Raw genomic sequence first — 15,255 nt, forward strand, 5'->3', positions numbered from 1 at the left:
TAATAAATTAAAATAATAATTTAGCCATGGAATAAAAATTAAATAAAATATGGTAAAAAATAAACATTAATGGATTTTATTGAATGGATTAATCTATGGATTTGTGTTTACTTTCTATTTATAATTGATTTTTTAAATTATTAAATTTAATGTTCTCGTATTCGTAATTCGATCTAAAGAAGTGTCGTGCCACTCTGAAATTGGCTCTCATTATTAATATACTGAATAACCCACGCATGCGCATAGCGACGTTTTAGAATTCCGGAAAGATTTTCTAGTCTGTGCAAAAGCGTAGCTATATCTGGATATTTAATTTAAAAAAATAACCCAAAATTGAAAATTCATTTGTTTGCTGTATGCTAATTAATAAGTTTATAGTAATTATTTTTTAATGCGATCTTGAATATATAACGTACGCCATTTTTTTTTTTTTTTTTGTTGTTTCAGGGAAATTTATGATAATAAACTGACTGAGCTACCTGAGGCTCTTGCAAGTCTTCCATATTTAAGAGAACTGTAAGTAAACTTTTCTAGGTAATCTTCAATACTTCAGGAGATATTCTCTTGAATTATTTTAGGAGAATAGTTCCGAATATTTGTTTTTTTTTTTTTGTTCCACAGCATAATTTCTGAGATCATTTGGGTCAATTCAAAATGGATTTTATCTTATTTATTTATTTATTTATCTCTCTACAGAATCATTGCTGACAACGACATTATGACCCTTCCCAACGATGCTTTCTCCCACAATTCCAAGTTGACGCTATTGGAAATGGGTGGCAATCCAATCTCCACAGTGGGAAAATCAACTTTTGCCAATTTGCCAAGTTTAAAAAAGCTGTAAGCATCCATTAAAACAAATAATATTCGTAAATTTCGAAAACTTGCTTATTCTGCACGTTAAAACCATTTTTATATTCCTTAATTTCAAATTACAGTATAAAATACAACGTATTGATTTTCTTTTGAATTAAGAATAATTTAATATTTATTTTTCTCTTTTGACTGCCAGAAGAGGGCGCTATTGACGCTACTCTTATTACAGCCAATACAAACTAATATATTACGATCTGTCATAGCAAACAAAATTGAAATAAGAAAATTGGAAATTTTATTTCATTATTTCTGCTAAGATTTTATTTACTATTTCGCTTTTTTAATGGACACCAAAAGTGATTTATTAATATTATTATCTTCTTCGTATAACGTGGTCTTTATAATTAATTTCGGTTTAAAAAAAAGGCAAAAAAGAAACAGAAACGTATTGCTAAATTACAGCAAATAGATATTTAATGAAGGAAGCATTTATCCAGAAATGGAAGAATTCATGATTTTTAGTGAGGGACTCTTGTAATGATCTATATTTAATGAGCCACTTTGGAGGGGGGGGGAACAAGTAATATAATGCATTATGTAAATTACTTCTTGTCATGGCTTGCTAGTGTGAAGATTATTGGCTTCAGTGGCGCCATCTTTTGGTATATTCTAATACTAATAGTGTTTTGTAGTGTCCTTAACCCTGATGTTTGAATAATTGAGAGAGAGAGAAAAAGAGAGAGATTGAAGAAGTGACGAGTGATATGAAGTCTGTATAACGTATCTTGAGCGAGGTAAAGTTTATATGGTCAAATTCTGTGGGCATTTGCTATTTGCTTTAATGTACTGAATGGTAATATTACATGGTAATATTGAAAATTTGCAATTTAAAGTTTCTTTCATCTCTTTTTAGTACTCTGTCAGAAGCACGCCACATGGAATCATTTCCTGATCTAAGTGGAACGAGTGCTCTTGAACATCTGCGGCTAGACCGTGCCCAAATTCGTACTGTACCATCGGATCTCTGTCGCAAAGTTCCTCAGTTGAAGAGCCTGTAAGTGGCGCCATCTGTTAGCTGTTGGTCGCGTATTTAGATAGACCTTTCTTTTTTCTTTTTTTTTTTTTTGGTTAAATGGCAGCTACTCTTTATTTTTTTTTTTACCTTATCTTTAATTTTTTTTATATCAATATGTAAAGGGTTTTTAGAAGTTGTTAGCTGAGAAAAGAGATTCCTGAGAATATAAAGTAAAATGCTGAAAATATGAAGTAAAACGCTTAAAGGTTAAACAAAAAAAATCTAAAAATATACTTAAAAGTACAATAAAAAAAATTAACTGAATTAAATTTAATCAAAATAAAAACATTTCGTAAAATTTAATCAAAAATAAATAATAAAAATAAAAGTGTAGAAATAAAATAAAATTAAAATTAATTTCTGCCTTAATTTTGGCTTTTATTTCTACTGTGGGTTTTTTATTTATTGGACCGGTTTCTTTTGCTCTGATTTTCTTAATTATGCATTCACGATAATGTAACTATTAATATAACTTACTCCTGTTTTTTGCCACCTTTTTTCACTTTCTTATTTCCAAGGTGTTTTTCCTTCTGCTTGGAAATTTGCTCATATCCAGCCAGTTCCTAAAAAGGGTGACAAATCCCTCCCATCCAATTATTGTCCCATTGCAATTACTTCTACTCTTTCTAAAGTAATGAAGAAATCAATTAACTGCCAACTCTTAAATTACCTGGAAACCTTCCGTCTGATCAACGATCGCCAGTATGGATTCCGTCAGTCTCGATCCATTGGTGATACTCTGGCTTATGTTACCCATTTATGGACAAATTCAGTGAAACAGAAGCAGTTGCTCTTGACATCTCAAAGGCTTTCGATCCTGTTTGGCATAAAGGTCTTCTAAACAAGCTTCCATCTTATGGTTTGCCAACTGTTTTTTGTAATTGGTTATCCAGTTTTCTCTCTGATCGCTCACTGAGGGTGATGGTAGATGGCTCTCTGTCTTCTAACTTCTCCACTAATGCAGGTGTCCCCCAGTGTTCAGTTCTTTCCCCCGCTCTTTTCCTCTTGTATATTAATGACCTTCTTCCATTGACGAAATCTTATCCATAGTTTTGCCGATGATAGCACATTGCATTCAACTTTCCATTTTGAGAAACCTTGTCCTGCTCAATCAGCTTCAACTTCTCGAATATCCGCTACCAATTCTTTTAATGCCGATCTCCATGTAATTCTCCAGTGGGGCAAAGACAACTTAGTTGATTTCATCCCTTCTAAAACTCAGTCTTGTCTTATATCTCGCAAAAATGATTCTTCTGCTCCTGTGCTTATCTTTGGTGACACTCCGATTTCTAGGCAAAATGATATATCTCTTTCCTCTGCATCATGCCTATTAAAGCTCTTTGAGAAATCTCTTCTAAGAACATTAACCATCCAAATTATGCCACAACAGCTACCGCAGATCCACTATGCTACCCGGTCAAGATCCACCGCTACAAATCTAGTCACCACCACTACCACGATCCTCGAGGCATTTGAGCACCGTTCGGAAATCACCGTTACTTATATCGACGTCCAGGCAGCATTTGATTCCGTATCCGTTCACGCGTTGGCAAGGCTACTACGTGAGTATTACCTCATTGGTGGAGACGTGCTCTGGTTTATTCAGACAATGCTGGAGAACAGGACCATTATTGTTCGTGATGGAAATATGCGCCATACCAGGACCATTACAGCTGGAGTTCCACAAGGCGGGGTCCTGTCCGGAATCTTGTTCTCAGCTATTCTCGTGCCATTTGTGATAGGCCGAACTGACATCCTCACCTTTGCCGATGACATAAAACTGTTTACTCCTATCAACCCTGGAGACACTGCTGAATACATCAATACCTTAATCCTTCAGAAAATCCAGAACCTTGAGGCCTTCCTCTCCGGTTTCGGACTTCAAATCAATCCTGAGAAGTCAAAATTGACTTTCTCTCTCAAACGTAGCCCAACAATAGTACAACCCATTTTAAGAGGATGCACGATTTCTGCCGTCCAGCAACATACAGATCTGGGCGTTATTTTTGATCAAAAGCTCTCCTTTGTACCGCACATAGACAACTTGCAAATAAAGTTTTGTCGACTCCGGTGGATGATTAAACAACAACTATTGCACGTCCATGACCAGGCTGTTGGGTGCAGATATATTAAGACATGTGTTTATCCGGTAATATTGTATGGCGCCGAAGTCTGGACCTCAACTGCTACGACCCATCTTAGACGGATTTTCGCGGGGGAATTCTGGCTACTGAAGTGGGCCATATGGAAATTTCGGCTTCCCTCTACACCAAGGACCACCCAGATGGCGGCAGCTCTCAACATGAGACGTCTTCCTGCCATCATTCACGAGAGAAGACTCGTCTTTGCCATCAAAATGATGGTCGGCATTATTTCAGTGCCAGATTTCTGGGCTAACTGCGGATGGAGGATCCCGGTCCCAAGCCTTAGGGCTAATCCAATCCTACAGGCCACTCCAAACCGGTTAAAGCTAACTGAGCGGTTCCTACCCGTGCAAATGCTGCAAGACATACAGTCCTTGGACGGCGACCTCTACAAATTCGCAGTCGACAAGGAATATAGGCAGAAAGAACTCGGTCGACTTCCTTCCCAGGACCACGATAGAGGACAGTAGACCGGAGACCTATTCATCACTGCCCTGAATCCATCATCCCAGTGTATAAACTTTTCAGGAGTCATAATGCTTTTTTTTTTTTTTTTTTTTGTGTGTTTATTGTATTATATGATTTCTTTTATGTAAACCCCTGGCTTGTAGCCGTGAAGGGAGTTGTATACAGCAATGTGCTTTCTGTGCTTTCTGTATATAATAAAGAATTCTTCTTCTTTTGGGGATTACCCTGGCTTCTAATCTCTCTTGGCACAAGCACATTACAAATATTGCTTCTTCTGCATCTAAAAAACTTGGTTTTCTCTTTCGCTCTCGGCGTTACGTTTCTTCCAAACAGCTGTTCACTCTGTACAAATCGCAAATCCGCCCTACCATGGAATATTGTTCCCACATCTGGGGCGGTGCCCCCAAAACCTCTCTCAGACTTCTCGATTCCATTGAGAAGAGGGCAGTTAGGTTAATTAATGATTCATCTCTAACAGAGTCTCTCCACTCGTTGTCTCATAGACGTACTGTTTCTGTTGCATGCCTCTTCTACAGATACTTCCATGGGCACTGTTCTTCTGAATTGGCTTCTATAATTCCCGCTGTCTCCTTCAAAACAGTCCGAACACGTGCAGCCACCAGCCAACATCCATTTACTGTCCAACTTCAAACTCACAGAACCAACTTTTCATCTTCCTCATTTATTCATTCAACTGCCTTTTTCTGGGAACAACCTTTCTTCATCGTATTTCCTGAAAATTACAGTCTACAGAAGTTCAAGTCCAATGTCAACAAATATCTTCTTTCGTCTTCTCAACTTCCAACCCAAGCACGGTACTAAGTACTGTTCCACAGGCTTTTCCGTCATATTATGCTCTTGCCTATCAATATACTCGTGAATCCTCGCTATAGCAAGTCAGCACAATATCATGTGAATTCCAGAAAAGCCTGGGTTTCGAATGATCTATCTAGTGGTTCAAATTAGGACAAAATCCTGCGCCCTCAAGTCTCACTCAACATGTCACAGTGAGCGTACTCGCAGCGACAGAATTGCGTTGTGTTTTTCATCCCGAAACAACTCTTAGCTAAGGGCTGGTTCGAAATGCCGCCATAAATGATTCTTTAAAAAAAATGATAGTTAGTGATTTGCATGTATTGAAAAAGAATGATCACGACATAATTTTAACAAACAAAACAGGTTTATTTAACATATATGTATACAAATGAGTACAATATAACTGGAAAATAAGTTAGATTAATTGGTATTTAATTGTTAGACAAATTAATTGAATGCAAGCATTATCTTGCTGTTAGCTATATTACAATGTTGTAATATTCTTCATATGGTTTTTCCACTAATTCCTTAGCAAGTACAAAATAATTAGTGTTTGTCAGAGCATACCACTGTTCAAAATATGAAACAGGTAATTATATTATCTTAATAGTGTAATTAGTAATTGACAATTAAATTAATAAGTCGCATTATTATTAAAGTTGAATACTAAGAAAATAATACAGTTGTCGGGGTATATTTATGTGAGGAAAGGTGTCTTATAAATGCATTAAAACGTATGCAGGTAATAGGTTGGCTTTTGGGTGATTTAATACAGTTTGTTATTAAACAATAAGGGTTGTCTTACCCGAAAATATTCTGCAACGCCTCGGGGGGGGGGGGGAATCTGTTCCAGACATCAATATAGTTCTTTTCTCATCTTTTCCCTCGTAATTATTAATTTACATCTTCTTTACACAATGACAAAAATCCGCCAACCGTATCACTACTCTTTCTTCAGTCATGTCTTGCACAAAGATCACTGTCTGTGTGCCCCTGTCTGTCCCTTCTTTTTCCCCTTCAAATATATATATCTCTGCATCGCCTCGGGGGGGGGGGTGAGAAATAAATTGATACTGTACCATGCACAGCGTCGTAGTGACAATTAATATCTTTATAAAGGTCTTGTTATGCAAGACCTGCTGTGTCTTGTTCTGGTAATTTCTACTCGTATCATATAACAATTTTCACCGTTCTTCGGACCTTTGCATTCGATCAACATTCTTGTCCGCTCAGGAGAACGGGTGACGTCACTGTGGTGTAGTATTACGGCGAGCGCACCCCTGGGGTGTTTGAATTCGAAAGTAAAAGCTTAGCTCTGTCAAGGGACGCTATGTTCGTTGTACAGACCGTGAGAAAAAAAAAAAAATATCAGGCACTATTAGGCGAAATTACTTCTTGAAAGTAAGCGAAAGGGCTGAAAAGTGAAAACATTTTCACACACCTTCCCCCTACGGATAAGAAATTCTGAGCGCCGAGAATTTGACAAGCTCAAAATTTCTCAAGTTTCGTTTTTTTAAAAAAAAAACGTGTAACATGAATTCTACCGGTGTAAAAAAAATGAAGTGACAGACATCTTTCCTCTTACAGAATTCGGAATGTTCTCCACTATGATAAATGGTACCCCAAACAAAAAGAAATAGTGTCTACATACACTTTTCAAAATCTTCTGAGTCCTCTAATCCTACCTTGGATGAGCCAACAACTTGGTCTGCAGACCTTAAACAAAATCCCATATTAGCAAGTAAATTTTCACAAGAGGTGTTTATCATATATGCAATGTCTATATTGTAGCAATGTTTATTTTTGTATTAACACAAATTGTTGTAGTATGTTGCACTGAATGTTCTCTACACAAACGTCTGAACTGGACAATTGAAGCACTGGAATACTGATAGGATTGTTCATTGTTGGTCAGGGAAAAATACTGAAACTTCTTCTCAAAGAATTCTTTGGTCACATTTCCTTTATCACCATTGCTCAACACAATAGTATTACATGCAACAAAAAAAATCACAGAATCTATATCTATTCTTTTTAACAAAATTAGTATAATATGACAGTAGATATACTATTCATTATGACAGTTAGCAACTGAGACAACACAAATGTTCAATACATATGACATCCTTTTATAATGAATGTATTTAAAAATATATCAAGTAAACAGCAAAAAAAAATATTCTTCTAACAGGTGAACATTTATTTTACTTATTCTATCTTATTTATTTATTTATTTACCCCTTTTTTTTTTTAAAAAAGAAAAACATAGCAAACATCAAACATTAAATGATTATATAATATAAATCCTCAAATATAATTAAATTCCTGCAACTAATATACAGAATTTGCAATAAGAACAAAAAATCAAAGAATACATTGAATAAATATGGCTGCACGTTCCAACTTATACTTGCAATGTTATAAGACTACAAACTGAACCGTAAAAATTTAGGCAGTTATATTAACTGACCAATTGTATAGTTTAACTGTTCAGCACCTTCTGATGGTGCAACCATCATCTGTGGAAAATATCTCACTAACTCTCCAGACAGAGAGAGTTCTGGGGTTCACAAATCCTTTAAGTTCAAGCCTAAGTACACTTGTCGGCTGTGAAGACAACATAATATTCCTTGAGTGATTTCATAGAGATAGTCCTTCACTATTAACTGGAACACCATGTCAGAGCATGAGAAAGACTAAATGTTCACTACAGTTCTGAATGGGAGAACTTTTTGCATGCCTTCAGAGGAAGGACAACCATCATGCACATAAAACTGAGACTTCCTAAAAAAATATCCTCTAAGCAACTGAGCAAGAAGATAGTAAAATGTTAAGTGGATCTCATTTTCTCTTTTTGTCTTTCTTTTTTTCTTTCTGGACAATTTGTTCAACTGATAGGTTCACAAACTTTATTCATCTTTTCAGATTTGTTTTGACTTGTAGGAGAGGGGGTGAGGTCTCATGCCATTTACCCTTCATCTATACACTTTCCACTCACTTTTCTTGTACTTGATCACATTCCAAAACTGTCACCTCCTTATTTCTTTTCAATAAATGGATTTTTCTCTCTTTTTTCAAAACAGAAACACACAAGTCACTCATGACAGATAAACAAGATTCCCTTAACAGAAATTAGTAACCAATCTCTAAACTTGAAAATGAGCTCTGATCTGCTCATTCAGTGCACTATTTTAATCATCAGCTATTTGGATTATCAAAGGCAAGAGCACAAGATTGATACTTCAACAGTTTGCTTTCAGTTCCCTTTTCATTGTAGTTGATATTGACCAAGTATGAGTACTATTCAAACTCTCTTTACTTTAATACAATATCATTTACTCTTCTAACGTCATATGTGATACAACTGTAATTAGTGGATATACTCCTTTTCAAAAAAAATAATTATTTATGGAACTACTACTCTGATTTATATTGTTTCAACTTTAACTCAGGATGAGGCTGAGTATTCTTTTTCAAAATGGTACAAGGAAAGATTCTCTTATCTTCATCTAGAAACACAGGTGTTACTATTTATTACACTCTACTCTTCTCTTCGGAGGAACGACAAAACAAGCAGTAACTGGGCGGAACCAGCCGTCCTCAGGCCACTTATTTCATCCGATCTTCAAAAGAAAAAGCCTAAATATATATATAGACATATTTATATTTTTTTCCAGAATCTTTTCTCTTGTAGTGAAATTTTAGTCAGCAATGAGAGAGAGAGAAAACAAAAGAAACTAGGGGGTGCACCCAAAAGGCCCTAGTATCCACTGCAACCTTCCTCTCAAAATTGGCCTATACAATTGCAACATGTTTTGTGGAATGAGGGTGATAATATAGGTTCCATAAGAAAATATTTTCCTCAATGGTCAAATTTGAATAAGAGTTCTAGTATTTATCTTCTTTTACCTTCTCTTTTTTTTTTTGGCGTGAAACAACTCCTGAAAATAACTCTTGTTTTTATTTGAATTCCAGATTCTCTTTCCATGTTCTCTACCTGTATCCTTTAATTCTCTGTGCTCACTACATCATCCCTAACATAACTGCTGATAAACACAATGATAGTTTGATGAGAACTAACCTTTCTGTTCCCTTTATAAGTAAAGACTTCATGGGTCTGATACTCTAATTAATCAGAAACTTCATTTAATGTATCTCTTAGCTTATAAGCAAATCATCTTCAACCGAATGCAATATTCATCTCATGCCACTATGCATCAATTTAGCATGATACTGGAATCATTATTCTTATATAACTTTCCCTCTCCAAGAACTGACTTCTTTTCTTTAAAGATGGAGGAAACACAATAACAAACTTTTCCTCATACTGTTTTCTCTTTCTCACAAATTTCAATTTTGCTTCTTTATAGTTTTAATCTCTCCACGCATCTCTTATAAGACCTGCCAAATCAAGGCCTCTGTCATCATTTGGTGTATTTAACCTCGCGGTAAGTGGACTTCCCAACATCCACTGAATAGTCCTATCTAATCCACTGGGTTGATCAGCGTGATCAGCACTTCCATGTTCTTCTGTATTTTGATCAGAAGATTCGCCTCTCTGCATCTCTGTTTCATGAGAGGAGCTTCCATGTTCTGTTCCTACTCTACTGTCAGAAGCTGATTCGTGAATTCTCACTTCATTTTGTGACGGTGGATTGAGGGTTACCACATATGGTGTGTGAGTTACACGACTACGACTGCGCAAATTATAGTCATGTGTCTGTGCTGGCTTATGGGTAGATTCAACTGTCTCTTCAGACTGTTTTATCACTGACGGCCTATTTTGGTTCTCATTTGAAGATGTCGTCAAAGGTTCTGGAATAGGTGCAGTTCTGGTTGGCTGCAAATACACAGGTTGGGGGTCTATGGGTGGGATTAAATCACATTCTTCTATTATGGGGTCATCAAAGATCCATGTTTCTTTTGGCACTGTCTCTGTACCAGATTGATCTTGTATTTCACCATCTTCTGATTCTTCTGACTCTTCTACTCTAAGTTCAGGAAACACTTTCCTATTTACCACCTTTGTCAATCTGTCAACATGCACTAACTGCTTGTCCTTAGGTTTATTTATATTCTGTATTTCAAAATTGACTGGAGAGGTCTGATTGATCACACGGTAAGGTCCTGTACTCAATCGAGCCAGTTTCTTCGTGGTACCGGCTTTCACCTTAGGAGTGAAAAGGTAAACAAGACTTCCTACTCGAATATTCTTATCCACAGCCACTGCTGCTCTACGTTGTTCTTGTTTCTGCACTGCTTCCTCCAAATGTTCAGAGACCATTTCATAAGCTCTACGGAGTCGTGCACACATTTCTTTTGAATAGTTCTCTAAGGATGCGTAACTTGGCCTTAATTTTGCATGCTATAAATCTGAAGGTAACACTAAATCTCTGCCATAGATTAAAAAGTTGGGTGTTTCTTGAGTAGAACTGTGAGTTGCAGCATGATATACAGCCACAGCCAATGGAATCATTTCGTCCCAGTCAGTCTGAGTCTGATTTATGACATGGGATAATATGTTCGCTAAGGTACGGTTTAACCGTTCCACCTTGGCATTGCACTGCGCATGAAACGGAGAGGTATGAATTTGGTGAATGTTCAATTTTTCACATACTTGTCGCAATAATGAGGACATGAAATTTGTACCTTGATCGGTGAGTATGTATTTAGGAATTCCATGTCTCGCTATCACATTGTTTATAAATGCGGTGGCTACTTCATCTGCCTTCTGAGTTTTGAGTGGAACTGCTTCAACATAACGCGTGAAATTATCCACTGCTAACAATAAATATTTGTGTCCTCTCAAGGACATAGGAAGTGGTCCTAGGATATCTAATGATACTCGCACCCAAGGTGAATTTTCACTGGGAACTCTCATCAGAGCTGCTTTAGCTTTCGGATTGTACCCTTTTCGTTCCAAACACGATGGACATGACTCAATATAATTCTTAATGTCGCTGTAAATCCCAATCCAGAAAAAATTCCTTTTTACCTTCTCTAATGTCTTCTGTAGAGACCAATGGCCTCCGTTGTCATGGCATGCTTTCAATACCTCTGTCTTCAAGCCCACGGGGACCACTAATTGTTCTGTTGGCTCTTCTCTTGTCGCTCCAGGGTCAGATAAAGTGTAATGATATAGTATTCCCTCTTCAGATAAATAAAAGGTATCTGGGATTTTTGCTGATGCCTGGGGTATTCCTTCCAATTGTTCAATTAAGTTTTGCAAAATTGGATCTTCTCTTTGCAGGGTTTTAATTAAATTTCTGGTTTGTTGCTGGGGCATCACCAATGACTCCATAGTTAAATCAGCTGATATGGGAGCGACTAACTCAGTTGTTCTTGTTACCTTTGATCTTTTTGGTTTTTCCTCTGCTTCTAACACAGGTCGCGAGAGGAAATCTGCATTTGAATGCACTTTACCCGGACGATACACAATTTTATAGTCATACTCTTGTAACAGCATGCTCCATCTCGCTAAGCGGGGCGAAGGATTTTTCAAATTGAGCAAATAACTCAAGGGTTGGTGATCTGTTATCAGGGTGAAATGATTGGACACTAAAAAAGGTCTGAACTTTGTTACTGCGAAAACAATAGCCAAAGCTTCTTTCTCTGTCGTACTATAATTCAATTCTGACTCCTTTAATAGCCTAGAAGCATAGGCAACTGGCTGTCTTGTATCTTCATCCATCTGAAGCTCGAGACAGGCCCCTACACAGTACGCTGAGGCATCAGTAGATAAGAGAAATGGTTTTGTAAAGTCAGGAAAAACCAACAGAGGTTCAGTTGTCAAGGCAGTTTTCAGTTGATCGAAAGCGTGCTGCGTGGAACAGTCCCAAACAAAAGGTTTTTCTTTTTTTGTTAGCGAAGTGAGAGGTCTTGCTATCTCTGCATAATTGGGAATAAATTTCCTATAGAAACCTGCCATTCCAAGAAATGATCGGACTTGTTTTACGGACCGGGGGGGGCGTGCGTCTCGAACGGCGACTAAGTTTTCTCGATCCGGACGGATGCCTTCAGAACTAACTAAATGCCCAACATATTTAAACTGTTCTTTCAGGAACTCACATTTCTTAGGTTTTAGCTTAAGGTCGTATTCTCTCAGACGCTGGAAAACCTTTCGCAACCTCAAGAGATGCTCATTAAGGTTGGGCGATGCAATAATTATATGATCAAGGTAAGCGAAAATCGATTCTTCACCGAGTCCATGAAGCACTAATGATAAGGCTTTCAAGAATGACGAAAATCCATTTTTTAATCCATGTGGCATTCGAGAAAACTCAAATAAGGCTTCTCCAGTAGTGAAGGCGGTTTTGTGACGATCAGCTGGGTGCACCTCAATTTGATGGAATCCACTTCGCAAATCAAGTGAAGAGAAGTAGCGCGCTTTCCCTAAAAGTTGGAGAATTTCATTTAAATCTGGGACAGGATATGCATCTGAAACCGTTTTCGCATTCAATCTCCGAAAATCAATACACAGCCTATATGATTGGTCCTTTTTGCGCACCAAAACAATTGGCGCTGAATATGGGGAGTGGCTTGGTTGTATGATGTTGGATTCCAAAAGTTCATTCACCTGCCTTCGAACTTCATCTTTCAACAAGAAAGGAACTCTATAAGCTGACTGCTTAACCGGTATACTGTCCGTCAATTTAATTCTATGTTTATATACCTTTGAATTTCCTAGCTGAGCTGGACACTTGGCAAAAATGTCTCTATATTCATACAACAAGTCTGATAGTTTACGTTTCTGATCACCAGTCAAATGATCAAGATTAAAATCATTTAAAGTCACAGGAGATGTCTTATTGTCTTCTACTTCCTTACCTGCAAGAGTAACTGGATTAATTTCAACCCTTTCCAAACTAGCAATACCCATCCCCTTTGGAAGATATAAAGGCTCAGTTGACAAATTTGCCACCAGGACTGATACTAATCCATCGGCCTGTACTTTGTCCACTGAACAACGGACAGCTAAGTCCTCATGACCAAGGTTATAATTAGGCTCTGTTAACACCAGTTGTTCTGTGGAAACAGCAAGCTGGTTACAATAGGCTGTCGAAACCCTTTCGGACGATCCTGGTAGTACATGTTTACATGTGAGTTTTGCTACCACGGGTTTAGAACTCATAATTCGTTCCCTAACACCTGCTTCTCTTAAACAAATATTCAATGGGATTGAGCGAACCATTTTTTTACCTAAGTCAATTATGAACGAAAAACGTCTCAAAACATTCGATCCTAATATAACATTATATTGTCCGGTGAAATTTCCATTAGCTACCAAAACATTATCTTGAAAACATGAATTATCCAGTTTAATGTTTACTGTAATTTCAGTATGGATCGGCACTACATATCCAGAGACACCCGTTACCGTCAAGTTTGGAGCTCTTGGATTTAGAGATTTATCTTTTTTAATTTTATTAAATAAATCTGTACTAATTAAAGTTACGCTAGCGCCTGAATCTACCAAAAATTTAGCCTCAACATTTTGAACTGATCCCATGATCAACGGCAATTGAGAATCGTTATCTAAGATATAAACTCCATGTTGCACATTTTTGTGGTTGGCATACAATTTAGCTCCTCTATAATAATTTTGACTTGGTAACACATTTCTATGACGCTGATAGTCCCTTCTATTTCCTTCAGACATCCGTTTATGTCAGAAATACCTATCTCTATCTTGTCTGTAACTTACATTATCTACCTGGTTAATTTGCCTACCAAAAATCGCTTTAGGGTGAGTTTGTCCCTGATTAAACTTATTTCTAGGTATTTCTTTTGTTGCACCGGTGTAAGAGTTCATATCTGTCCTATTTCGATTATTATAATACATTTGGTTTGCATTTTTTCACCCCATTTCCATTAAAATTGCAACTTTGTGTATTAACATAAGGCGGCCGATATTTTGGTAACGCAGTGTATTCGCGCGCTCCGCGACTCGTGCACGGACGGTTAGGATAATTTGGCGTCGGTCGGGTGCTGCTCGGACGACGGCAAGCGGCATAGCGTCTTACTGCCTGTCTTGCTTCGTACGTAGGGTTACAGTATACATGCTTCCCAGCATAGCATGGAGCAGGAACGCGTCTCTCACTTCTGGCGAGTTCATTGCTACTGACGCCTGAGGGCATAGCGTCTCTTCGTTCGTCAGACCGCGAACACGTATAACTGGACGCTCTATTATTGTAGGGTGAAAAATATGGATAAGCCGCAGTATCAAAATTTTGACATCGTTCCGTTTCGTAAATTGGCGTTTGTAAATTATTACAAGTCGCGTTACTTACAGCTAAGGCTTTAAACGATTGTTGTAAATCTAGTATTTCATCTTGTAAAGGTTTAATAAATTTTTCAAAATAATTTTCCTGCTGGCTACCGACTACTTCATTATTAGATTGACAGTATATGGCATTAATTGGTCTGTGTTTTGTTTCTGTAATAAGTTCATTTGTCTCCTCTCGTTTCGAAATAATAATTGCTTGATGGAAAGTGAGGGGGTTTTGTGACAAGACTATCCTTTTAATTTTATTTGAAACACCCCTAAGAAATTGGGCTAACATTGCCTGATCTAAAATCGACTTTGCTTCAGGGGTTTCATTTTGTATCTTAAACGCCTTTCTTGCCAGGTTTTGAATTCGGGCTCCAAAGCTGGTGACATTTTCGTCAGGTTTTTGCACAGTATTAGCGAATTCACTTAAACAAGTGACTATGGGTTCCGTTTTTTCAAAGTGAGCTAAGAAAGCATTTTTGAACACGTTATAATTTTTTTCCTTACGTAATTCAATGGATTGTGCTAGAAATTCCGCGGCCAAAGAACGAAATTTCGATCTTGAAATGGCGATCATTTCTGAGCTTTCCCAAGCCGCTAATTTCCCTACGCTTTCTAAAGTTTCAAAAAAATATTGGACCGATGGGCCTTCGTCTGTACCAAAA

General features: G+C 37.3%; 1 protein-coding gene across 1 annotated transcript in view; it reads left to right on the plus strand.

Annotated features, from left to right (window-relative positions):
• The window catches only part of LOC150079837 (uncharacterized), a 143,642-nt gene that overhangs the window by 115,813 nt on the left and 12,574 nt on the right, over positions 1-15,255 (plus strand). The window contains exons 8-10 of the mRNA XM_090383248.1: positions 448-516; positions 697-840; positions 1,730-1,870. Coding sequence (XP_090239374.1) covers positions 448-516; positions 697-840; positions 1,730-1,870 — 354 coding nt within the window. The remainder of the gene's footprint in view (positions 1-447; positions 517-696; positions 841-1,729; positions 1,871-15,255) is intronic.

Source organism: Mastigoproctus giganteus, chromosome 10 (assembly GCF_048544385.1).
Source record: "Mastigoproctus giganteus isolate SK-2022 chromosome 10, ASM4854438v1, whole genome shotgun sequence".
Taxonomy (NCBI): domain Eukaryota; kingdom Metazoa; phylum Arthropoda; class Arachnida; order Uropygi; family Thelyphonidae; genus Mastigoproctus; species Mastigoproctus giganteus.